This window comes from Petaurus breviceps, unplaced genomic scaffold (genome assembly GCF_028583685.1).
Source record: "Petaurus breviceps papuanus isolate PSGF00001 unplaced genomic scaffold, PetGlider_PUasm1.0 91133, whole genome shotgun sequence".
NCBI lineage: Eukaryota > Metazoa > Chordata > Mammalia > Diprotodontia > Petauridae > Petaurus > Petaurus breviceps.
The window spans coordinates 87,769,788-87,796,933 of record NW_027187419.1 but is presented as its reverse complement, the minus strand read 5'-3'; the positions used below and the strand labels follow the sequence as shown (position 1 = coordinate 87,796,933).

At 37.5% G+C, this 27,146-nt stretch overlaps 1 protein-coding gene across 8 annotated transcripts in view; it reads right to left on the bottom strand.

Moving 5' to 3' along the window:
* The window catches only part of SLC4A10 (solute carrier family 4 member 10), a 399,681-nt gene that overhangs the window by 210,239 nt on the left and 162,296 nt on the right, over positions 1–27,146 (bottom strand). For all 8 annotated transcript variants that reach the window (XM_069080754.1, XM_069080757.1, XM_069080758.1 and 5 more), the window contains exon 3: positions 2,510–2,656. In XM_069080754.1, coding sequence (XP_068936855.1) covers positions 2,510–2,656 — 147 coding nt within the window. The remainder of the gene's footprint in view (positions 1–2,509; positions 2,657–27,146) is intronic.

Here is a 27,146-nt window from a genome sequence, read left to right as displayed (position 1 = left end):
AAACTTTAGGATATGTTTTCCACCATAAGCCCTATTCAGCACAGTGAACATACAGAGGTGAGATAAATAAGCTCAGTTACTACCAGTTGTGACAGCTGGACTGTCATTCCATTCCATTTCCTCTCATCAAACATTCTTACTTCCAAGTGTTTACCAATAATCCTTTTATTATCTAGGACTCCTACATAATTCAACAGATATTCTTATATCATGTGCTTCCACTAAGGTCAGCTATTCTCCAGATCAAGAGGAATATCCAAGGGGATATTTTCCCCAAACTACCAGATGATACTAGTTCTACTCACTTTCATCTCTTACTCACACAACACACAGTCTCCCTACTATGTGGATCCCAAGATTGAGGGAGGTATATTAAGGAAGGTATGGTGAAAAGTGTCATCTCAGAGAAGTTCACTTGGTTAAGAACTTTGAAAAGATCATTGGATTGATGTCAAAGGAACTAGGTCAGGTGTGGGGAACCCGTAGCCTTGAGGCCACATGCGACCCTCTAAGTCCTCAAGTGTGGCCCTTTGACTGAACCCAAACCTTGAAGGGGTTCCCTATCCCTGAACTAGGTCACAGGCTTGGCTCTATCACTAATTCACTACAAGATAACGATGAAGTCATATGACCATAGAATTTTAGAGCTAGAAAGAAGGGATGCCAGAGTTCATCAAGTAATAGAATCATAGATTCTCAGAAAATTATGAAGTCACTGAGATCACCTAGTCCAATCCTTTACTCATAAACACATCCCCTCTATAATACATTCAACAAGTAATTTTAGAGTTTCTACCTGAATGAACGCAAATATATTTTCCTCAAGAAACAGCTTCCTCCATTTATGGATGGCTCTATTTATTATAATTTTAATTATATTTAATGGATTTAGATGCTTATATGACTGCTACCAGTTAACTAGTTTCACTTCTTTAACACTACATGAGCAAATATATGTATTTTAATGGTTCACTTTAAAAAATTATTTATTTTATTCTGAACTTAAGAAATAAAACAAGCATTTCCATAACAGAATAAAAAAAAAAACCCAAGATGATTGTAAATGAAACTCTTAGTTGATGGTATGGAGGAAGTACGACTGTATACCCACATCTTAGACAATTATCCAAAAGCTAGGGGCACACCTTAATAGTAAATCTTAATATGTTTCTACCAAATGATCTGAATTATAGCCTATCACTTTTCTAAGCTATATTTTCTTTAATACTATATAACTGGAAATTTAATTCTTATTCTCTGACACTATTTTTCTTTTCATCTTGATACAAAGTAATTTGTTTTCTTGTTGGGTTTTTTTTTGGCTTTTTTGGAGGGGAAGGTAGGGCAATTGGGGTTAAGTGATTTGCTCAAGGTCACATGACTAATTTTGTGTTGTGTCTGAGGCTGAATTTGAACTCAGGTCCTCTTGACTCCAGGGCCGGTGTGCCACCTAGCTGCCCCAATTCAAAGAAATTTGAATATAGTTTCACAAAAAAAGCAATTTAAGAAAAAAAGAAATCTTCTTTTTAAATGTTCAAGGAATCATTAAGAATTATAGACTTAGAGACTGTAGGTATGATCTAGCATTTGCCCTAACCATACAATGGCCCTTCTTTTCCTATTTGACTGATTACCATTCCTTTCCTGATATCCCTTCACACAGAAGCAAAAAATTAGATTTGAAACAAAATTTTAAACAAAAATGTATTTTTCCTTCACTGACTACCCCATAGTTCTTTCTGGGTTACTTGACTGATCAACTTAGCATTTTATAATTTGCTGTCTTTGTGTCAGATTCCTTCAGATGCAACATTCTTGTTTCCCTAATAAGATTTTAAGCATATTGTTCAGGGATCATGTTGTACACTTTTTTTTTCCTTCCTGGTACCTTGGAAAATTCTAAATACACAATGAGTCATCAAAAACTTGTTAAGTGTCTACAGTAGCATAAGAAAAGAATAATCTTCTGAGTGTTCTATATAGTAACCATCATTCTATGGGTTCTCAAAAGCTAAAGCACGAACACATTTGAATTCTTTTGAAGTTTATTTGATTAAGCAGAACTTTTCATATTTAGAGACTCTCATGCCCAGTCAAACACTGGGCAGCTACAGATGTCTAAGCAAAAATTTGATAAATGCCTATTCTTCTTGAATTAAAAAAAAGAAAGCAATTATTTCTATTGTGTGAATAGCATAGAGATAATAGTGCTGGTATTCAAATTTTGATTTCTCCATCTCATCCCTAAACAATTCTTCCCTTTCATAAAATAGCCAAGAGAGCAATCATAATGATGGAAACTTTCTGCCTCAATGCCCTTTCTGCCCCAGCATCTTTCAAGCCTGTTTGCATGGTATCCTTTTTCATTACAAACTCAAAAGCAATCTCTGCTGCTTAAGGAAGCACACAGAGAATACAACAGAATATTGTGAGTCCCATAAACCTGTTGATTTTTTTACAGAATTGATTATTTTAAATGGCAAGTTGGGGGAGAGGGAGAGATTCTTACCAAAAGAAGGAGACTCCCGTCCATCCTCCAATCCTGAATCTCTTTCTCTATCTCTCTTTCTGTGTTTATGTCCACGATGTCTGTGACGTCGGTGACTCTTTCTTCCTCCCAGGGGAACATGGACTCCAATAAACAGTGTACGGTGACCTGTGTTAAGGAAAAGTGCACAGGTAAAATCCTGAGATTGTTCAGAACACAGAAAAATGCACCAGTATACAAGTTATCAGTAATACTTCATGTAGAAGGCCTCTAATTATATATTATCCATTTACTAAATAAAACATTAAAAAAGATATTATCACACATGAAATATATTACAGAACCCTAAAAGAGGCAAAGAAAAGCAAAGCTAAAATCCTCACAATAATACTCTTATGTAACTCATGCATAAAACTCTGTGATTTCTTCATCTCATTCAAGGCACACTACTATAAATATACCATTTAGACTTTTTCTATTGGCCTGCCATTTAACTGAAAAGTGAAGGCTGGTTCTGTTAAGTGTTTCCAAACCAGTTATATGCACAAAGAACTCCAGAATTCACCAAAAGAAGAAAAAATATTTTGGAGGAAGGGAATTGGAAGCAAACCATTCATTCTTCTTTTCACAATCAGTGCAATAACAGAGCTTCTGGATGCTGCCTCAGATGTATATTGGAGGGGGGCACAAAATATTGGGGGGAAGGGTTATGTAGGGGTGATGGGAGGGAGCATAATTATCATAATGGGAATTACTTTTACTTAGGTCAGGAAGGGTACATGTAAAAGCCCCATGTAAATGCAGCTCCTACTACGAGACTAGCAATTAAAGTCCCAGCTAAAAATCTCATATTCCACAGAAAGCCTTCTCTAACCCCATTAATTCCAGCACATTAATTATTTCCTAACTTATTCTATATATAACTTGTTTTATATATATATTCATTTGCATGCTATTGTAAGCTCTTTGAGGGCAGGGACTATCTTTTGCCTATATTTGCATCCCCAGGGCTTAGCAAAATGCCCGGCATAGAACAGATACTTAATAAATGTTTATTGATTGTTTGATATCACCATGGTACCTGTAATCTCTTCAGCTGTTAGAATTAGTGTTCATAGTCAGATTTACCACTTACTACTGTCTTTCCCTTAGGATAATATCAGTTCATAGGGTCTTTAGCTTTAAAGATGGAAGGGACCTAAAAGTCATCTAGCCAGGGGCAGCTAGGTGGCGCAGTGAATAGAGCACTGGCCCTGGAGTCAGGAGGACCCTGAGTTCAAATCCAGCCTCAGACACAACACAAAAACTAGCCAAGTGACTTTAGGCAAGTCACTTACCTCCAAATGCCCTCCAAAAAGCAAAAAAAAAAAAATAATCTAGCCTACTTTCCACCCTCATATTATGAATAAAATTGAGGAGCAAAGAAGCTGCCCAATGTCACACATGTAGTAGGTGGCAACGTTAGTATTTAAACTAAGGTCCCATGATTCCAGGGGGAAAGCAGGCTCCAGGACAACACATTACCTCTCCTGGACAGGATGATCTGTTAGGGGAAGGAATGGCAGTGCTAGGGAGAGGCCAGGAGACATGAGAGAAGACAGAGAAGTTGTAAGGCAGATGAGAGAAAGAGAAACACAGTGGTCAAAAGGCTAGACAATGAGGAAAAAGGAAAAGAAGAAAGGATGGGAAAGAGAAGGGGCAGAAATGAATCCACCAACAAGCATTTCTTAAGTACCTTTTATGTGCAGAACACCATGCTAGGCTATGGAGACAGACAAAAACTTGAAGAGAGTGTGTGTGGAGGAGAAGAATATACAGTAAAACTGGAAATGTAGACTAGGGCCAGGGTTTTAAATGCTGAACAGCAGAGTGCACACTGGGGCAGGTAGGTGGCAAGGTGGTTAGAGGGTGAGGCCTGAAGGCAGGAAGAATGATCTCCCTGAGTTCAAATCTGGCCTCAGATGCTTACAAGCTGTGTGACCCTGGGCAAGTCACTTAACCTTGTCTGCTTCCATTTCCTCATCTGTAAAATGAGATGGAGAAGGAAATGGCAAACCACTCCAGCATCTTGGCTGGTCTGACACAACTCAACAACAACAGCAACAAACAAGAAGTTTATACTTAATCTTGGATATCCTAACTGTGGAAGATGGATTGGAGCTGGGAAAGGTGTGAGGCAGGAAGACTAATGAGGATATTATTATTATAACACTCCAGGCAAGAGGTGAAAAGGGCTGGAATCGGAGTGTGTGGCCTGAGAATGGGAAATGGATCACACACATTGTGGAGCTGACAATGTCTGGCAACTGACTGGATATGTGGGGATAGTAAAGAAATAAGTAGAAAAGGCTAAAGTGCATGTGAACAACTGAAAAAATAAAAGATTTCATACACTGTGTCCCAAAAGTCTTAGTGTGGCTTTAACCTTTCGTACTTAAAACTACATATTCCTCTATTGTGACTTCTAGCAAGTACAATGATATGTCTTAATATTTATTACAGAAGAAGAAACATGGAAAAGGGATATTTAGAGTATTGACATAAGAGTACATATGACTTAGGTTTATTTATAAATAACTGTTGTTGTTTAATTGTTTTTCAGTTGTGTCTGACTCTTCCTGATCCCATTTGTGATTTTTTTGGGCAAAGATACTAGAGTGGTCTGTTGTTTTATTCTCCAGCTCATTTTACAGATAAGGAAACTGAGGCAAACAAGGTTAAGTGACTTGCCCAGGGTCACATAGCTACTAAGTGCCTGAGGCCAGATTTGAACTTGAGAAGATGAATCTTCCTGAATTCAAGCCTGGCCCTCTATCTAAATAATTACCAGAAGCCTAAATTAAAAAAAAAAAAGAGTCTACAATTGTTCCAACTTGAAAATATAGCAAACCATGAGTGAGATGGAAAGTATGAGTATAAACATTCTTTTTAAAAAATGTGTCCAAATGTGATTTTTAGACTGATTCAGCCCTAGAATAAATATCTTCTGAAAATAATTATAGTCTTCCATTTCTACAATTCAGGAAAAGGATGCAAACAACCCTCCCCTCTTCAAAAAAAGGACCTTAGTTATTAATTTTCCTTCTATTTATTTTTGTTGAAGCATCACTATCTTTGCAGGTTTGCAACTTTGGTGTTATCCTTGCTTCCTCAAACTCCTTCACACCCACATTTGCAATCAGTCACCAAAATGTGTTCTTTGTCCTTCTACAACATGGATTACATCCATTCCCTTCTCTGTACTCTCAAGGACATCTCTCCAGTTCAGACTTTGTGGTCTCCCCGTCTCCATCCTCTCCTCTCTCTCTAAGAATCCATCCTCCACACTGCTGCCACAATGAGCTTCCCAATGTGCAGTCTGACTATGTGACTCCCCTACTCAACAAACTACAGCAGTTCTCTAGAATCAAATTCAGACGTCTCAGTTTGGCATTGAAAGTCCTTTACAACCTGGATCCAGCCTACTTTTCCAACCTAACAAAATATTACTCTGCTTCCCAGTCTTCTTGCTGTTCTGCAAGCATGGTGGACATCCCCTCTCCTGTGCTTGAACCCTTGCACTAATCAGCTCCTCTGGATAGAACAGAAAATTGTAGAATATAATGTAGGGCTTTAAGTTTTGCAAAATGTTTTTTTACAAATATTATTTTAGCTTCATAACAACTTGAGGGTGGGGATAGATGTTATTATTATCACCATTTTACAGATGAGGAACCAGAGGCAAACAGAGGTTAAGTGACTTGCCTAGGGCTGCATAGCTGGTTAGGATCTGAGGCTAGATTTGAACTTAGATCTTTTAGAGTTCATGCCCAATGCTCTATCTACTGTGCCACCTAGCTGCAATCTCTTTATTCCAACCTCTTAGAACAGCTTGTTTCATTCAAAACTACTCAAGTTATAACAAAAAAAAGGCTTTTTTTCTCCCCAGTAGCTACTGCTCTCCCACATAATTTACCTTTTCCCTATTTTGTCTATATTTATTAATGAAGTACTATGTATACAATTATATTTTATTTATTTAATATGATTTTTCTTTCAAATTAATTTAATATAATTTTAATTTGGCATAATATTTTAATATAATTTATTAAGAGGCAGTGGACAGAGTACATAGACAGCTGGCATCAAAGCCAGGAAAACCTGGGTTCAAATCCTGTCTCTGATTTATACTGGCTGTGTATGACCGTGGGTGAATTGTTTAGTTTATGAGAAATCTTTCAACTTCTCCGTGTACTGGGTAGGCAGCCAAGATGAAAAATTGATGAGGTGTTAATCTGTATTGGTAGAGAAGTATCCTCATCTGAAAGCTCCCTACATCAAGGATATCACAGATCTTGTCCCATTTCTATCCCTCTTTACCTACAACTTGTCTTGCCCCAAAAGATGAAAGCTCTTTGAGGGAATGGACAATCATGATTGATTCCTTATTTCAAGTGCTTAAGACATGTTAAATAGAAGCTTAATAAACATTTGTCGATTGATTGGTAGATCCTTAGAAGCTCCATTAAAAAGACTGGCTTTCCCAGAAACTTAACTCCAGTGCCTGCTAATAGAAACTCTTATTCCATCTCTTATTTTGGAGCCAGGAAAGTCACAACCAAGTCTTAAGCCTGGACAGAATTTACAACAAAATCTGTGAGAATTCAGAAGATTTCATATCAAAACGATATTTTCAATTTTGGGAAAAAATCTCTAGAAAAGCTAGCTGGGTACTCTTTGTACTTGATAAAGAAACATGCTCATTTAGGAGTATTTACATTTCCTCTGTAATGAGAGACCAAGGTGTCATTAAAAGGCAATATTGCCTTTGTGGCCATAAACTTTGCTGGAAAAGCTTGGGTTTCATTATTCAAACAATGTGGGTGGAAGTATGTTGCTGAGCAAAACCAGCAGCTTCAAAACATTTTAATTATGTAAGAGGGTAGCCATAGAGTAAACAATTCCTAAGGTGGGTATGGTGAGGGTACATTGAATGTTTATATAATGCCTAAAGAATGCATTGAACCTGAGGTGGGAAGGGGAAGTATCATTGTGACTAACAAAAAGACTCTATTCTCCTTTATTTAGCTGATGCATGGAGGGGGACATGTTTTCTACTATCTAACAGAACTGTGTCATTGTGGTAGGATTTTTCCCCCTCATGAAATGAACATAACCCAGCTAGTGCATAATTACTGTGTTGCCGTAGCCATTTAGACCTGCCAATCATGTAAAAAGGTCAAGTACATGAAGCCGAATAAACCACGTGATCTTTAATCGCTGGGAGACTCTCACAGAGGCAGAAAACCCAGCAAGCAACCATTTGTCACAATAGATCAGAGAACCTCAAGGCTGACAGGAATTCTCTGCAGAGGGAGAAATAAGAGAGAGGAATATAGGAAGAGAAAGAGAAATGGAGAAAGAGAAGAGATGCTAATAATAACACATTTATGGTATACTTTCCCCTAACAAGCTTGTAAAGAAACTAACAAAATGATTATTTTACAGGACTCTCCTTGGAGTCAGAAAGACCAAGATTTGAATTCTACTCATGACATAAGCTGCATGATGCTGAACAAATCCTTTAACCTTTTTTTTAAACCTCAGTTTCCTCATCTATAAAATGGGGATAATAACGGTGGCACTTACCTCATAGGATTGCTGTGACTATCAATCAGTCAGCAGACATCTATTAACTACTTAATTACCTATTAGATATCAGGCAGGCAGCTAGGTGGTAAAGTGGACAAAGTGCTGGGCCTGGAGTCAGGAGCTTTTCTTGAGTTCAAATCTGGCTTCAGACATTTACTTGCTGTGTGACCCTCAGTAAGTCACTGTTTTCCTCAGTTTCCTCATCTATAAAATGAGCTAGAGAAGGAAATGGCAAACCACTTCAGTATCTTTGCCAAGAAAACCTCAAATGAGGTCATGAAGGGTTGGACACAGCTGAACAACAAAGAAAAAAGTGTCAGGCACTGTGCTAGGCACTGGGGATATAAATAGAAAAGTAAGACAATATGTGTAGAAATATAACATTAGTGTTCAAAATTTAATCTATCCAGTCATATATATATATATATATATATATAGTCAAGTATCTAAATGTAAGAGAAATTATAAGAACCATGGGTTGGTTAAGGAAGGGCAAACAAATTTTTGTTTAAAATTTTTCAATTTTATCTCAAACATGATTTTTACTTTGCAAACTTAAAGCTCTATGTGGATGCCAGTTACTATTATTAATGTCCATTTTTCAGATGAGAAAACTGAGACTAAAAAAAGCCTAATGACATGCCTATGACCACAAAGCTAGAAAGTCCCAGAGCTAAACTTAGATCTGAGTCACCTGCCTCCAAATCCAGCATTATTTCCAATGCATCACATTATCTCTGGGGTTCCTTTACCATTTTGAATTCCATTTCAGGGCTTTTTCTCCTCCACTGTGCTGACTTGCTTAATAAAATATTCTTTTTTTTTTTTTAAGCAATCAGGGTTAAGTAACTTGCTCAAGGTTACATGGCCAGCTATTTCTGGGTGTGGTGCTTAGTATCTGAGCCCGGGATTCGATCTCCAGGTCATCCCAACACTGGAGCTGGCGCTCATACTCGCTGAGCCACCTGGCCGTCCCCTAGTAAAATATTCTAATAAAAAAAAATAGAAGTGAAGAGCTGCAGGTATTGCTATGTTGGATTAAAAACATACCATAGTCAGCACATATGTAAGCAAACATGTTTACACTACAATGAATCTGCTTGTTTGATTAGTAATTTTCTTTTTTCTTTTAAAGATCATTAGTTTATAAAATTTCCAGAGCAGCTCACTGTCTAAAACTCAGCATACCAAAATGACATTCCATAGAAACTAGAATATGTAACAGTCAAGGAGTCTACTCATGAATCATGCCTAATCTATACTCAGCATTATGATAGATATGGAGAACTATAAAATCCATTTTCTGCCCTCAAGGATCTTATAAGCTAAACCTGTTAGAATTGGAAATAACCTTAGACATCATCGAGTGAAATTTTATTTTCACCTGGAGAAACTGAATATCAGTGAGATTAGCTAATCTGTCCAAGGTCACTTGGTAAGGTCAGAGCGAAGCCATTATGAGATTGCATACCTCTTGAGCTTAGTAAGGTTTTTCTTCCCTATCATTTGGAAAAGGGGACTAAAATATGAAATAATGGGAAATAAAACAAGAAAATATACAAACGCTAAATTGTGTGGTAGAGATAACAAATCCTGTAGGAACTTGAAGGACAGACTGGGGGGATTTTAGAGGATGTTTAATGGATGTAGCAACTGGCCCTGAAAGATCAACAGGACTCGGCTAGGTGAAAGAGAGATGTGGAGAGCATCCCAGTTAGCAGCACACACATGAGTAGAAGGATAGAGAGGGAGAGAATGAGAATGGCAAGTTTCTGGGACAGTGAGAAAAGATTTGATAAGAGTAGAGAGGAATTAAGATGTGATATTCTAATGAAGTCCTTTTTCCCTTAAAAGAACTAAGTTAGGAGCCACATTCTTCATGAGGCCTTCATCCATGCTTACCCCTCCTACACATACTCCTACACATACATGTGAAAATGGTCTCTCCTCCCTAAGGTTTTTCACAGTGCTTTTCCTGACTCTCCTTTATATTTTTCATTATTCGATCATTCTGCGATTTGTGTGTGTTTCAGATGCACCATCTATTAGACTCTGAGGTCCTTGAGAGCAGGAATGATAATTTTTCACCTTTTATTCCCAGTCCCTTGCAAACAGTAGGCTATCATATATGTTTGTTGAGTGGAATGGACAGGATATACACTTAAAAAAATCTAAATTGCACCATTACTTTAACATCTTTTTTATTGGGGAGGAAAAACGTTTTCCTGGATATGTTTTTTATGAATCATAAAACGATTTTTAAAAGTTTAATTCAATGATGTTTACTGAATAGCCCTGCAACTCTGACAGATAGCAAGCATTATTTTATTCGAGGGAAATAGGCTAGAGAATTAGCACAAAATCAGACTCAGAATTATTGTGATGACCCTGTTTCTGCAGAATCTAACTCACATTCTTTTACTCATGTTGGAATATGTTTAAGAAGCTAAGAGTATGATATTTGAAAAATGGATGAAAGTATGGGTAGAGGAGTCTACATGGGAAACCTGAGAAGTTAAGAATGATGGGAAAATTCTTGGAGAAAAGAAAGCTAGAAATCCATGAGGAAATTTGATAGAGAGAAAAAATAAACCTTTTTTTTTGGTGGGGGGGTATCTAGAGGAATAAAAGAGTTAAAACATCTGTAAGGAAAGATGAGAAAGCTTGGAGTTACTGAAAACATAATTACAGATGAGCAATAGATAATTTGGAGGGAAAGGGAAGGGAAAATTAGGGGGATTCTAACCGATGAGTTGTACAGGATGTGAAACACAGAGTTAAGAGAGAGAAATGAAAGACACATGGGAAAGCTAGTTCAAATAGAAAGGAGTTGGGGAAAAATACTAGTCCATGACTGAAGCCAAAAAAAAGATCAGAAAAAGCTAAGATTCGGTAACCCAGTATTTAAAGAGCACCTCTGCAGCACTAGGGTAATGAGGTGGCACAGGGATTGACTAGAGTACCTAGACTGGAATCAGAAACACTCCTCTTCTGGAATTCAAATCTGGCCTCAGACATTTACTAGTTGTGTGACCCTGGGCAAGTCACTTAACCCTGCTTCCTCAGTATCCTCATCTGTAAAATTACCTGGAGAAGGAAATGACAAATCCTTCCAGCATCTTGCCAAGAAATGTGGTGACCAAATGTGGTCATGAAAAGTCAGACATGAGCGAAACAACTGAACAACAACATGTATGCTAAGCACTATGCTTTTGGAGACATGGACACTGACCTCAAGGAGATTTCAATCCAGTTGGGGAGACAAGGCTCAAACACTACAACACTGATAAAAAGTTCAAATTAATATAAAAAATAATGTTCAATTGTGTAAGATGCATTATAAATGTTACAAGTTCAGGAAGAGAGAGATCTGTGAAGACACAAAGAAGTCTTCTTGGACTTGCAGGGCCTTGAAAGACATTTCTGATTTGTATAATTATAGCTAACATTTATATGGAATTTTAATTTTTCCAATTGTTATTCAGTCATTTCAGTCATGTCTAACTCTTCATGGTCCCATTGGGGGTTTTCTTGGCAAAGATCCTGGAGTGGTTTGCTATTTCTTTCTCCAGCTCATTTTACAGATGAAGAAACTGAGGCAAACTGGGTTAAGTGACTTGCCCAGGGTCACACAGCTATTAAGTGACTGAGGGTGGATTTTAACTCAGGAAGATGAGTCTTTCTAACTACAGGCCTGACTCTACTCACTGCACCACCTAGCTAATCATTAATTTTTCCAGAGCATTATCTAATAATCTCATTGTCTCATTTCTATATCTTATCTCATCTTAGCTGCACATCAACTCTATGAGGATTTTATAGACGAAGACACTGAGCTTCAGAGTGGCTAAACAACTTACTTCTAAGATCATACAGCTAATAAGTGCCAGAGGCAAAATTCAAATCCATATCTTCCTGATGCCAAGTATGGCACTCATGGAGTCCTCATTGCTGAACTCCAATTCTTTTATTCTTCCTTGACTGACTCTATTCCACTCCCCACAGCATCTGGTCCAAACTTTTCCTTCAAACAAGCTATACTATCCTTTCTATTTCTTCTCTGATTAGAGTACTTTTCCTCAGACTTAAAAAATTGAGGTCATTCCTCAGGAGAGTTCACTCTTCTCACAATTTCTGCATTTCAAATCTTCTGAACATTATCTTCAGATCTTTCTTTGCTCCAGTCTCAATGGTGAACCTCACTACTTGTGCTCTAGGTGAGGGCTTCTTGAACTTTTTCCACTCCAGACCCCTTCAGTGCTTCTTAAACACTCATACAGGGTGGTGACCCACAGTTTAAGAAGAGCCTCTATGGACTTCAGAAAAACCTGGAAAGACTTACCCAAACTGATGCTGAGTGAGGGGAGCAGAACCAAGAGAACATTGTTCACAGTTACAGCCACACGATGTAATGACTAACTTTGATAGACTTGGCACTTCCCAGCAATACAAGGTTCAAAGACAACTCCAAAAGGCTCATGATGGAAAATGCTATCCACACCCAAAGAAAGAACTACAGAATCTGAATACAGATTGAAGCACACTATTTACTCTCTCTCTCTTTTGTTTTGTTTTGTTTCTTCTTTCTAGTGGTTTATTCCATTGGTTATAATTCTTCTTTACAACATGACTAATGTGAAAATATGCTTAATATTTATCTATATGTAGAGCCCATATCAGATTGCACACTGGCTTGGGGAAGGGTGGAGGGAGGGAGAGAAAATTTAAAACTCAAAAGCTTGTGGAACTAAATGTTGTAAACTAAAAATAAATTAATTAATTAAAAAAAAAGTGCTTCTAGATCCCATCTGTTCTCATCTCCTCTAGAAACTTGCTCCTTTTGTGGTTGTTTAGCTGTGTCCAACTGTTCCCGACCCCATGGACTATAGCATGCCCTGCCCTTCTATCCCTCACTGTCTCCCAAAGTCTGTACAAGCTCATATTCATTGCTGCCTTGACACTTGTGATAGTAATGGCAATTAAAGATTCCCCTGTATTGGCTTGGTTTTCAAATTGATTGTGTTAAAACCCAGAGTTTGTTAATCCCACCTGTGGGATGGGCTTGTTGATGTGAAAAGAAAGTCCTGAACTGGGAGGAGCTGGTGATGTAGATTTGGAGAGACACTAGAGAGAGGCGGAAGATTTTTTTGGAAGCAGCACCTCGTGGAGAGAGAGAGACTAAGAGAATTGCTGGTGGCCGCTTTGAATTGCCCTGGACTTTTGAGACCTGCCCCCTGAGCTGCCAAGGACTGAGGAGACATGGCTGTTTTGCTGGTACTTTGTCTGTCTGTTTTGATGTTGTTTTGCCAGATTTGTCCACTGGTGAAAGACAGTCCTGTTGTTGAAGAAGTCCTGGAAGCTGGCATTTGGTTAAGAAGCCCTGAGACTGTCCTGCAGACAGAGAGTGAATACTGTCCACTGGTGAGGGACAGTGCTGTTGTTGCAGGGGTCTGGGAGCCTTTCTGTTGGTTCAGAAGCCCTGAAGAAGGATTTTCTTGTTGTATGTTTACAGAAATCCTGGGAGAGGGCTTTGCTAATGTGTTCAGGGGTTCTAGGACTGTTCTACAGAGGATGAATTCATGAAGGGACTGGCAATGTATCTTATGGCCTTGCTAAGCCTTGTCTCCCCAGGAACTAAGATTGCAGAGAACTTGCCTCGTGTCAAGATGAAGAAAAGAGCTCCATTTGGGTATTAAGTGCTGTGTTTAAACTTGATGTAACTCTGGGGTAGATTCAATTGTGATCCAGGGGTGGGGAACTTTTGACCTTATTGTGCTCTGTGATTGACAAATGAAGGTACTTTACCTATGTTTGGAAACTAATCTCCATTTGAGAAGAGGGGTTTTGTGGTGGACCAAATTAAGGTATAGCCTAGGGGTGGAGAAGTATTTAGAACTGGGACTTTGTAATTGATTGAATGATTGGAAGGTCCTGGGGTGGGGTAGTGCTTGGAGATTATTTAATCACGCTTACTAGATGCTGTATTTTGAATGATGTCATGTTTTGATCTTCTCTGTTCTTGGTTTGTCACTGAATAAAATAGAGAGCACCTATGCTGGTATTTTGAACCTGGGAAGTTGCCTTTGCTTGGCATTACATTACAACACTACATGTCCATTTCATCCTCTACCATCCCTTTTTCCTTTTGCCTTCAATCTGGCCCAACATCAGGGTCTTTTCCAGTGAGTCCTGTCTTCCTATTATGGGGCCAAAATATTTGTTTCAGCTTTAGTATCTGACCTTCTAGGAGTTAATTTCTTTAGTACTGACTAATTCAATCTCCTTGCTGTCCAAGAAATTCTCAAAAGATTTCTCCAGCACCACAGTTCCAAAGCATCAATTCTGTTGTGCTTAGCTTTCCTTATAGTCCAATTCTCAAGGTCATACATTGCTACTTGACAAACCATATATGGACCTTTTCCAGAAAGGTGATGTCTCTGTTTTTCAGTATGCCATCCATATTCTCCATAGTTTTCTTGCTACTTTGGTCCCTTTGTAATTTCCAAGCTTCCTCACTTGCTGCCTACACACATGCCCTGAACTCATCCATTCTCAAAAAACCTTTTACCTGATCCCGCAATTCCCTCAAGTTGCAACACATAATAGTTTTTCTCCCTTTCATAGACAAATTCCTTCAAAAACTTATCTATATTCATTTATTCCATGTCTTCTCCTCCCTCTCACTTCTCAATCTCTTACAATTTGGCTGCCATCAGGGCAGCTCCACCTTCTCTCTCTAATTATCTCTTTACTTCTAAATCCTTTTTCTCATTTCTTCTTTCTTGACCTCTCTGCAACACCTGACACTACTGATTGTGTCATCCTTCTGGATACTCTTTCCTCACTGAGTTTTCAGATCACTGCTCTGCTGCGGTTCTCCTCCTACCTGACTAATCTGATTAATATGCTTCTCTCTAGTAGGATCTTCATTCCTCTTCTTCCCCCTGTATATAAATGCTCCCGAAGACCCTGCGCTAGACTTTCCTTTTTTTCCTTTCTCTACTATCTCTCTTGATGATCTAATTGGGTCACATGGATTCAATTATTAACTCTAAGATGACTCCCAAATCTACATAATCTTTCTCCGGAGCCCTAGTCCCACATCTCCAAATGCCTTTTGAAATATCTACCTGGAGGGGTGGCTAGGTGGTGTAGTGAATAGAGCACCAGCCCTGGAGTCAGGAGGACCTGAGTTCAAATCCGGCCTCAGACACTTAACACTTTCTAGCCGTGTGACCTTGGGCAAGTCACTTAACCCCAATTGCCCTCCCTTTCCCCCTCCAAAAAAAGCAAAAAAAAAAAAATCCCAAAACAAAACAAAAACAAAAAAAGAATTTTAGGAGCAGCTAGGTGGCGCAGTGAATAGAACACTGGTCCTGTGTTCAAATCTGGCCTCAGACACTTGACACACTTACCAGCTGTGTGACCTTGGGCAAGTCACTTAACCCCAACTGCCCTTCCTCCTCCTCCAAAAAGCAAAAAAAAAAATCTCTTCCTGGATACCCCACATCTCTCATCTTTCCCTCTAAATCCACTCATTCCTAATTTCCCCTTTTTCTATCAAGACAATGAACATTCTTCTGGGTACCTATGTTCCTAACCTAGAAGTCATCCTTGATCCTTCATTTTCATTCATCTCCCCATTTTATCCTCTCTACCTCCAAATTGTCTTTCACTCCCTTCCCCTTCTCTCTACTCAACATGTATCCTAATTTAGTTCCTTATCACCTCTTGCCTAGACAACTGCAATAGCTTTCTAATTGGTCTCCCCATATCCACTCTCTCTCCTCTCTAATGCATTATACAATCAACTACCACAGTTGTATTTTTATAACAAAGGTCAGACCATGTCATTCTTCCCTTGTCATTTATGAGCCTTGAATGACTCCCCTATTGCATCAATGGTAACACATAAACTTCTCAGTTTGGCATTCACAATTTGACTCCAACTACATATTATGCCCCCCACATACTCTGCCTTCTGCCAACTGACCTCCTTGCACTTCCTCAAACACAATTGCTTTTTTGCATATGTTGTCCCCCATGCTTGGGAAGCTCTTCCTTCTCACCTCAACCTGCTGAAACCCTAATTCCAAGATTTAGTTCAAATTCCACCTCCTAAGAGGCCATTCCAGATTCTCTCAGATTTTTAGAGTCCTTCTCACCCTGGATTTACTGCACATTTATTTGTTATGTATTTTGCATTTAATTATGTGTATACATGTCTCCCCTGAACAGCACATAAGCTCTGTGAGGGAGTTTTTATCTTTGACCCTCCAGCACCTAGCACAGAGCTTGGAACATATAATAGGAAGATGAGAGAGTATATCAAGGGAGAATTACATTTGGGAAAATCCAGAGGATGGAATAAATGCCACCAACTGCTTATCAGGAAAGAAATAGAAATTGATTTTCCTCAAATATCTCTTCTTAATCACTTTTTTTTCCAAAGCCAAAAATTAAAGCTTCTGCTTTCTTTTATTTTTAATAACTCTAAAAATAGAATACTTTTGACAGAAGAGATGGAAAATGGAATTTGTATTTTATATCATACTCCATTCCCTCCCTCCCTCCCTCTACTCGTAACAACACCAAAGAAATCACAGATTCCAATTGCTAGGATTGTCTAGCAGCAGTGAAGAGTAATTGAAATGGGGCAGAACACTTTTATTACCTTTCATATTATTCTGGAGTAATTATTCTTTTCCAGAACTTAAATACCTTTAATATGAGTCCAAGAAAATGTTAAAAAAAGTTTCAAATATTTATCTATTAAACAAAAGAACTAGAATAGTAATGATCTCCATCCAAGTAGCTACATTCCAAAAAGAGACTTAGAGAACCATAGAATTTCAGAGCTGGAAGGGACACTCTTCTCATTTTATAGATGAGGCCAGTAAGGCTCAGAGAAATTAACTGACTCATTAACTGATCACACAACCAATTTTAACAGAGGCAGTCATGGAACCCAAGTCTACTGATGTTCAGTCCAATACTTTTTTTCTACCAGATCTTTCTGACATGGTGCACCTAATTATTTTAGACTTTATTTTGGCATCATAACACCATCTATTAATTTTGATGATCATGTCTATTACTGAATTCTCCTGTTCCTACTAGACTAAAATGAGTAGACATTAAAAATGCACATTTCATGAAGCTTGATTTCTTATCCATTTATTCAATGAATTGGCATCTCAGAGATCCTGATGCCTCTGCCTGCTTCAGTTTCATCTATAAAGTTGGGATAATAATTGTACCTACTTTGCAGGGTTGTGGTGGGGATCAAATAAGGTCATATTTGTAAAGTGTCTTTAAGTAAATGTTAGTATTATTATTAATATTATTTATTGTAATAATCATTATTTATAACCATAGAAAACTATGTGAAACATAATATAGACCCTGATCATGGAATAGGTTTTCACTAAAAGGAACTCCTTTTCAGATGAACTCTAATAAATCATTCCTTCTTTAAGGAGGTCCTTGGATTTGGAGCTAATTGTATTCTGTGTGAGAACACAGAACTAAGGAAAAGGAAAAGAAAAGAAAAGAAGGAATAAGACTGGATAAAACCCAATCAGATGGAATAAGGGGGAAGATCTTATTACCTTTCAGATTTTGTCATGCAAAAGACTAGAAATCTGGAGGTCTGATGGGAAGATGAAGAAGGTAGTCATTTCTCTTAATACTCCCTTGTGCCATCCCTCAGAGAGCAGCCAGTGTGTGAGATTTTATCAACCCTAATCCCTCTAAATTTTCCTTACTATGTTCCATCATTTTCTGAAGTTCTGAATATTTTAAAAATCCCTCAGTTAACTGACTAGCATTGCAACTATTTTCTAGGCTGCCTCCTAAAATGAAAGAAAGGGAAATAGCATTTATTAATTACCTACTATATGCTAGGCACTGTGCTAATAAGTACTTTATACTGCCTAATTTAATCCTTATCACAACCCTGAAAAAAAGATGCTATTATTATCCCCATTTTACAGTTCAGGAAATGGAGACAGCACCTGAGTGTCTTGGTCAGGATTACACAGCTACTAAGTATCTGAGGTCATATTTAAATAGGTTTTCAGTGCTCTGTCCAATGGTACTATCTAATTGCCTCATGAAAGGTCTTGTGTGGCTCTCCGATAAAGAAAAGAATCATAAACAATTGATAAACCAATAGTAAGAATTTATTTTGTGCTAGACTATAATTATAAACATTGGAGATACCAAAAAAAAAAGTAAAAATAGTTTCTGTCCTCAAGGAGCTTACATTCTAATAGATGATATAACATGTATATGTAGCACCTGGAATAGGGGATGGACCTCTACTTAAGCTCTCTGGTATGGCTCACTCACCCATGTTGCCTTCACACCAGTCGTAATGGGGTCCCTGAAATGGACCATTACAAAGTAAATATGACTCAAAAGTTCTCAGAAATCTGGTGAGTAAGCCTGCTAGGGGTGGGATATACTCCTATTTCTTTTTCCCTAATCCCTTTGAAATGGGTTTCTCATTTAGATAAAACAATGACCAAGATACTATTAGTTTTACAACACTAAACATTTAAACATTAAACTATAAGATAAAACCAGGAATAATTATAACATTACTTTTTTACTAATAACCAAAACATCATGTTCACATATAAACTAAGGTCACACTCATCCACTAACATTGGCAGTATCTGTGGAGGAATGTGGACACACACAGAAACCTAGCAAGGAGTCACATGAGTGAGGAATGCCCATATGTTCAGAGGAGCTCATGATTCTGTACTGAAGGTCTTGTTACCTTCGGTCCCTTTAGGAACAGTCTGCACACCATATAAAACCACTTCTGTGATAGCTGTTTCCTTTTTGGTCCTCACCTCTCTTCTGCTGGGCAAATCTGCTCCTCACTTGCTCCTGAGCTGATGAAGCAGTGACAGTGACCCTTAAGAAGGCACTGAGAAAGTTTCATACTTTGTTGTAATAAAAAGGACCCTCAAGCCAGAGAACTGCAACTGCCCCCCCCCACTCCCTCCAAGTTGGTGCAATGCAAAACTCAGCCAGCTTTACACTCAATAGCATTTTGTGCCCTACAATCAGCTCTCCAAATCTTGTTACTGCAAAACAGAGATCACATCAAAACTCCCCAGGCTGGCTCTGTGGGCAAGGAGAACAAGTTCCATCAATTTTTCACACAATGGGACTCTACTTTGTCCAAATAGTTATGTTTTTATATCAAAGCACCTGCAAAGGTTGTCTTTTCTTTCTTTCCACTCCTAAATCAGAGGGAAAAGCAGACAACAACCAGGGACCTATAAGAGGTTTTTCGTTTCTCAAACTGTAAATGATGCTGAAGGTCAAAAATTGAACTGCAGCTCAGTTAAGTTTCCTTCCAATTTTCAGGCTCCTAATCTTTCCTTTTTTTTTTTTTTTTTTTTTTTTTAAAGCAATCGGGGTTAAGTAACTTGCTCAAGGTTACAAGACCAGTTATTTCTGGGTGTGGTGCTGAGTATCTGAGCTCGGGGTTCAATCTCCCGACACTGGAGCTGGTGCTCTTACTCGCTGTGCTACCTGGCCGCCCCTAAGTAATTGGGGTTAAGTAACTTGCTCAAGGTTACACCGCCAGGTGTTTCTGGGTGGATGCTAAATGTCTGAGCCCGGGATTCCATCTACAAGTCATTCCAACACTGGAGCTGGTGCTCTTTCTCGCTGTGCTACCTGGCCGCCCCCTAATCTTTCCTTCTACCAATGTGCAATGTCTCTCTTTCAAACTGCAGGCTCCAAGTACACCAGCTGAAGCCTTTCTGAGACCTGACTGTCGGTGCTCCCTTCATACCCAGCTCTGGCTGGTTTCTTAACCGCTCTTGGTTTTTTACTGAAATCCTCTCTTATTGGATTCTTCCCTACTCTAATAACTCAAGTCAGAACCACAGCAAAATCACTCATCTTTTCTTTTTGAGGTGAAACTCATGAAATCCAACTTTCTGTCACTTATGAAACAAATATTCCTTATTCGGGAAGCTAGGTGGTGCAGTGGATAGAGTGCTGAGCCTGGAGTCAGGATGACTTATCTCTCTGAGTTCAAATCCAGCCCCAGAGATTTATTAGCTGTGTGATCCTGGGCAAGTTTGCTTCATTTTCTAATCTGTAAAATGAGCTGAAGGAGGAAAACGGCAAGCCACTCCAGGATCTTTGCCAAGAAAACCTCAAATGAGGTCATAGAGTCTGACAAAACTGAAACAACAGAACAATAATAAAGTAGAATGGCTTCAAGGCTGGGCTAAAGAGGAAAGGGCTACTCACTTGCTCTTTCTAGGCCCCATCCTCATGTGGCTGGCACCCTAACCCAATTCCTACTCTCAGTCTTGGCTTTCTTTCTAGTCATCTCTCTCGGCTCCATCCTTGGGCTTGGCTTGGTTTTCCTTTCCAGCTAGAATTAATGGGAAGGGAGGCTATATGTAGATACATGAAAAAATGCTCTAAATCACTACTCTTTAGATAAATGCAAATTAAAACAATTCTGAAATTCTTCCTCACTTCTAACAGAGTGACAAAGATGAATTTTTTTAAAAAGGTAGATGATAAATGTTGAACAGACTGTGGTAAAACAGGTACACTGATGTACTATGGTGGAACTATAAATGGGTATTATTCTGCAAAGCAGTTTGGAATTATACACAAAAAAGTACTAAACAATGCATGCCTTTTGATCTAATATATCACTACTTGGTCTATGCCTAAGAGAGATTAAAGAAAGAAGAAAAGGTTCATTATGTACAAAAATATTTATTGCAGCTTTTAAAAAAACTTTTAAAAACAAAAAACCCCAAAACTAAAATTATTAAAAATGGTTGAATAAATTGTTGTATATGAATATGATGAAATACTATTGTGCTGTAAGTAATGAGGAAATAGATGATTTCAAAAAGTTGTGGAAAGACTTATGAACTGATGCACAGTAAAGTGAGAAAAACAAGGAGAACAATTTATAGCATTGATATAAAAATGATCAATTTTGAGGACTTTCATAAGCTAAAGAAGAATGAAATAAAAATGGAATAATGTATACAATGACAACACAACAAATAATTTTGAAAGCTTTGAGAAAGAACTCTGATCAATAGAGAGACTATCTAAAATTTCAGAGCACTGATGATGAAACATGCTATCTATTACAGAGAGATGAAATACGCACATATATGCACATATGTGTATATGTGTGCATATGCTTGTATATATTCACAATACAAACATATATTTGTATATATTATACATCTATTAGGGAAATTTCTTTTGCTTGACTGAATATTTTAACAAGAAATTAATAATTTTTGTTAAATCTTAATAAGTGGGGAGGACGCTACAGATATAAAATGTAACATGAATTTTCAGATGAAGCCACTACATAATTAGATTTATTTAACTATATTATTTTATTACAAGAGAATTCTTATGAAGTGGGAGTAATATCTAAATGTATATAATGTAAAAACAAAGCACATCAATAGAACTTAAAGTGGAAAAACAATGAAAGAAGAATAGTTGCGTCAAAGGTCTCCCATATCAGTCCTAGCTTCTTCTATAATCAAAGTTCTTGAACTCACTGCCTAGTAGTGATCCAGATCCCTCTCTTTTCTTTGATGTTGGAAGTGATAAAATATTGATCAATAATTCTCTTTGTTCAGTTTAAGCCTCCAGTCAGAAATTCCCTAGTGAATTTTTGCCACAGTTGCAAAATCTCAGGCACTTCACCCCTACTGCTTTTCCTCTGCTGTATTCAAGTAATGAAATGCATAGATCATCATTGCATTTATTTCAGAAAAACAGAATTTAAAATAAAAGTGAAATAAAAAGCAAACATGCTCTTAAGCAAGAAAGTTTCAGAGAATATACATGCCTCTCTTGGGAAAAGAGAGGCATAGGGAGAGGGAGAAATCATTAGCTTTTTGTCTTCTTTGGTTCAGTTCAGCAAAACAGAGTCCAATGGGATTTGTCTTATGGCCTGGTCTAGAGCTGTTAATGTCATCTCTATTGCCCCACTTCTATTCCCATAGTAATGTTTCCACCTGTTCCACTCTCAAGATTGCCTTCCAAGATAACTCCTAGTCTGTGGCTTGTCTCATGCTAACATCTCAGAGATGGATGGATATGTTACTTTCCATTACGGAGAAATTTTGTTTGAGACATCAAAAGGACACCCAGGAATTAATATCCAAAGGACAGATGGTAAGGGAGAATTGGAAGTTCAAGAGATTATAGTTGGAAATCTGGGTATAATAAGAGTCATGGTTTTAAGAATAATAATCAAAACTATGGAAATCAATGAAATTTCTAAGGAAAAGAAAGTGGAGAGAAGAGTTGGCCATCATATATATATGTATGTATATATATATGTATGTGTATATATATATATGTATGTGTATGTGTGTGTGTATATATATATAACCCCATCAAAAATTTGAAGGCAACTAGCAAGGCATTTCAACTAGCATGTTATTTTAGCTCCAGCTGAACTATGACTGCCATAATACATTACAAATGTTTGTGCTGATCCTTAATGTAATTTACAAAAGGATATGTATGCCTTTTTAGGATTTTTGTAAATGCAAGTATCATCTTTCCTTTGTGAACATAAATGAACTGAAGGTGCTTGCTAGAGAACATATATCTGTACATATATTTATATTTGGCTGAATCCATAGCAGAGGCCCTCTTTCCTTATTATTAGGATACTTGTATAGTAGAAGTTTTCCTCCCTTACAGAACCTCTCCCCACCTACCTCTCTCCAGAATCTAGGCTAGCATTCATATGGAGAATCCCAAGGGAAAGATGTAAGAACCTAGATCAAAGGGCCTTTGTGCTTTTCTTTAAAAAAACATTCTGAGGCTGATCTGGGAAAGAGAAAACTACCCTGAATTAATCCTATTTATCCCTGCCAATTGTCTATCATTCTGCATAGCTCTATGACTTTCATTACTTCCAACTATTTGGATAGGTTGATAGGTGAGAGAGAAAGAAACAGGGGGGGTGAAGAGAGAGAGAGAGAGAGAGAGAGAGAGAGAGAGAGAGAGAGAGAGAGAGAGAGAGAGAGAGAGAGAGGACTCTTTAAGTACACATCTATAACTTTAAGCACCTTGACATATATTGGTTGGGGACACATTTTCATATTTCATGGTAAGACTATGAGCAATAGGACTGAAAATATCAAAACCGTTTCTACTCAGCAATATCATATTACAAGGAAGTGACTATTAAGTGGGAAGAAAATAAGATGGATGAAAAAGCATGCAAAAAAAGGGTGAAAAAGAAAAGTGACTTCAGGATTCTGAGGAAAATTAGACCCATCTGTAAAGCTGAAAACCTAAAAGCTGTAAAAATTCATAAAAACAAGATAACTTTTAAGAATAACTTAAACATTACGCAGTGAGTAAGAGCACCGGCCCTGAGTCGGGAGGACCCAGGATCGGTTCCAGCCTCAGATACTTAACACCCACAAAAAATAACTGGCCGTGTAACCTTGGGCAAGTTACTTAACCCCAATTGCTTTAAAAAGAAAAGAACTTACATTAATAAGGAGCTTCACAATTTCCAAAGCTCTTCCATAATAACAACCTTGAAAGGTAAGTACAACAGTATAATTATTCTCACCACAACTATCCCCATTTTACAGATCAAGAAACTGAAGCTCAGAGAGATTTAGTGGATGACCTTTGGCCATACAGGTAATAACAGAGCCAAGAATCAAACCCAAGTCTCCTGACTCCAAGGTAAACAATCTTTCAGTAGACAATGGTGCCATCCCATCATCCTGTTTGGTCTTTTTTTTTTTAATAAAAAATCATTTTTATTAACATTTTTTTCACTTTAACTCATTAATCTTTGTGTTTCACGTACAAAGGGGATATAATTGTTTTTTAAATGAGCCTAGGTCTCAAGCAACCTACTTTCTGCATTAGCCACTAAGACTTCTGGGGAAAATTAGAGCATTGGTACATTGACTAGCACAGATTTTTATACCCTGTTGCCCCTTAGTCCATATCTGTGGATGGTAATGATTTTGTGAGAGACCTCCCATCTGACCAGTGGCCTCCAAATTGCCCAGTCCTACTTAGTTTCTCAGGAAGGGGATACTCTTGTAGAGGGGGGATTAGAGACAGCCTGCATGAAGTAAGGAATATCAAAATGCTGTGTTTGAAAGTAGGATACCTCTGGGGCATAAGCTTAGTAAGGGAAAGACATTTATAACAATTTAATCGAGAAGCAGACTAAGCTGATCTCTTTCACAATGTCACCTTCACAAGGCTACAAAACACACTATTAGGCTGTATAATTAAAAAATGAACACACTTAATCAGGTTGGGGATGTCTGGGAAACAGAAAACAAAAGTAGACTGTTAATCTCAACCTATGCACTGAAAACCTAAGAGGCTTTGGCCACTTGTGGTTTGTCGTCAAAGTATTAAACATTTTTCAAGCAAAATACTTTGGGATTAAAGAAATCACTTTCCTTGTTTTAAAATTCCCCTTTTTAATATTTACAGGATTACATCTAATGTAATGAAAGGGAATTCCTTTTCTTTTACTGTAGCATAATTTTTCTTTAATGGTTGAAAATGGGGCACGAATACACACACACATACACGTGTATACACCCACCTACACATACAGAAGACACCTCTTCATTCAAAAGGGATCTAATAATATCTCCCATTTATTTAACAACTTAAGTTTTACAAAAGTATTTTCCTCACAATCCTGATTCAGAGAGGTTAAGGGCAAGGCAGTATGGTGCAGTGGAAGGATGGATTTGAATTCAGTGATCTGGTTTCAAATCTCAGCTGTACTACTTATGAGACAACCTCTCAGAGTGCCAAAATGCTTCCTCTATGTAGTCCATTAATAATTTCTAGATTTTGTGGTGTATTCAAAATTTTGGTGGCCTTTGTAGAGTAGAAGAGATAAAAGTTGCTATGAAAATTGTAGATGTTGGAGGTACCAAAAATTATCTATAAAGAAATGAAATTTGTTAAATTGTACATAGTTGTTTGTATTCTGTCTCCCCTTTTAGACTAGGAGATCCTTGAGAACAGGGACTGTCTTTTGTCTTTCTATGTACACTCAGGGTTTAACACAGTGCCTGGAACAGAGTAGGTGTTTAATAAATGTTTACTGACTGACTGACTGAAAGTGTTGGATATGACTTGAGTTTGTCTGTCTAACCTCCATTTTTGGGCACATATAGCTCAAGTACCAAAAATGTTTGGCAGACAAAATGTGTAACTTCAAGTGGATCCTGTGTAATTAATTTTTAGCATCCATTTAAAAAATTTTGAATTTCAAATTTTCTCCCTCCTTCCTTTACCTCTTCCCTTCTTAATATGGTAAGCAATATGATATTGGTTATATGTGTGCAATCACATTAAACTTTACTAATTTTTTAAATAATATTTTGTTTTCCCCAATTACATGTAAAGACAATTTTTAACACTCACTTTCTAAAAAAATTTGCCTTTGTAATTAATTAACAAATGGGACACAACACTTGGAAGGGCCCAGTAAGGGAACATTGTTATCAATGCTAAATTCAACAAAAAACAATTGACTAACAAGGGCAGAGATACAAGAACTGTTTTCTAGATCTGAAAAGGGGAAAAAACCCTTCTAGAATAAAAGACAAAGAAAAATCAATTATTCACTACTAAAGAAATGAAAAAAATAAAAAGGAAAGGAAGTTCAAAAAGCAATTTGAAATATGGATATTTATTCTTCAGTGAAATAATTATACTGGAGAAACACAAAATGACTACCTCCTCAGAAGATTGAATAGCCAGAGTTGTTCTGATATGAACCTACCCTTTATGATACTCACACTAAAAAGAATTCAACCAATTACAGTCAAAATGCACCTTGAGTTAGATTCTGTCTAGATCAGATCAACCATGTTATTATAATGAATTTTAGCTGAACAGTCTAATGTAGCTCATCTCTTCTTGGGTTGTGGCTTGGCCTCACTATTCCTACTCCGTACCACATACCCACCCAAGTTCATATCACACATTACTTCTTAGAAGAGTTTAAATGTCCTTCTTTTTCCCTATAGTGAATATCATAAAGAGGTGTACCAAACCACCAGTCATACCTTGCAGTTTAACTAGTCAAAATCAAACCAGTCAGGGGAAGAATCTGAACCATCAGAGTCTGAAAAAATAGTAAAACTTCCAAGATCACGTCAGTCCGGTGGGGTCCACATAAGACTTCTACAAACACAGGTGCTAGTACTTAGGGCAATGCCCACTAAGTCTCCAAAGTATACTTTCGCTGCTTGTTCACTGACATAAGTTTGTCATCATTATAAAGAGGTGTTAACAGTTTCTTGCTGGGAAACTATGGAATGCACCCAAAGTGATGGGATGAAATTTTGGCAACATGTGAATAAGAAAACAAACCTAGACTTCATCATTGGCTCTTTAAAGGTCAATATAATATTATAACTATGTGATTAACACTCAGTATTTACGGTGGGTTCTTTTCAACTGAGATTACCATAGTTGACTATATAGAACACATCAGACTTTTAATTATCTTTGGTAAATCAAAGGAGCATTTTAAAGGACTTTGGTTCCATAACATTTTAGGTGGTAAAGGGAGAAATCACTATCCAGGCCTCAGCTGGCATAGACAAAAGAAAGGGAGCACCAAGACACTTTTCCTTTCACTTAAATCTTCAACTAAAAGTATTTTCATATCTCCTAAGGCAAAGTTTGACTTTGAGTTGGAGAAAATACATTTTACTTCAACCTACAGGCCAGGATTCAACAATTAGCCACATTTTTTTTCCCAATTAAAGCTTTAAATTTCTGCAAAATAGGTTAAAGTGCAGCTTGGATTATATTTATACAAAGATATGAAAACAATTACAGAATCCTATATCTGTATTATTTTAAATGTACTTAAAATGTAATTTATTATGTGGTAAGCACTAATTATACAATATATACCTAATTAAAAGCTATATAAAATCTAGTTACACATAATTAATGC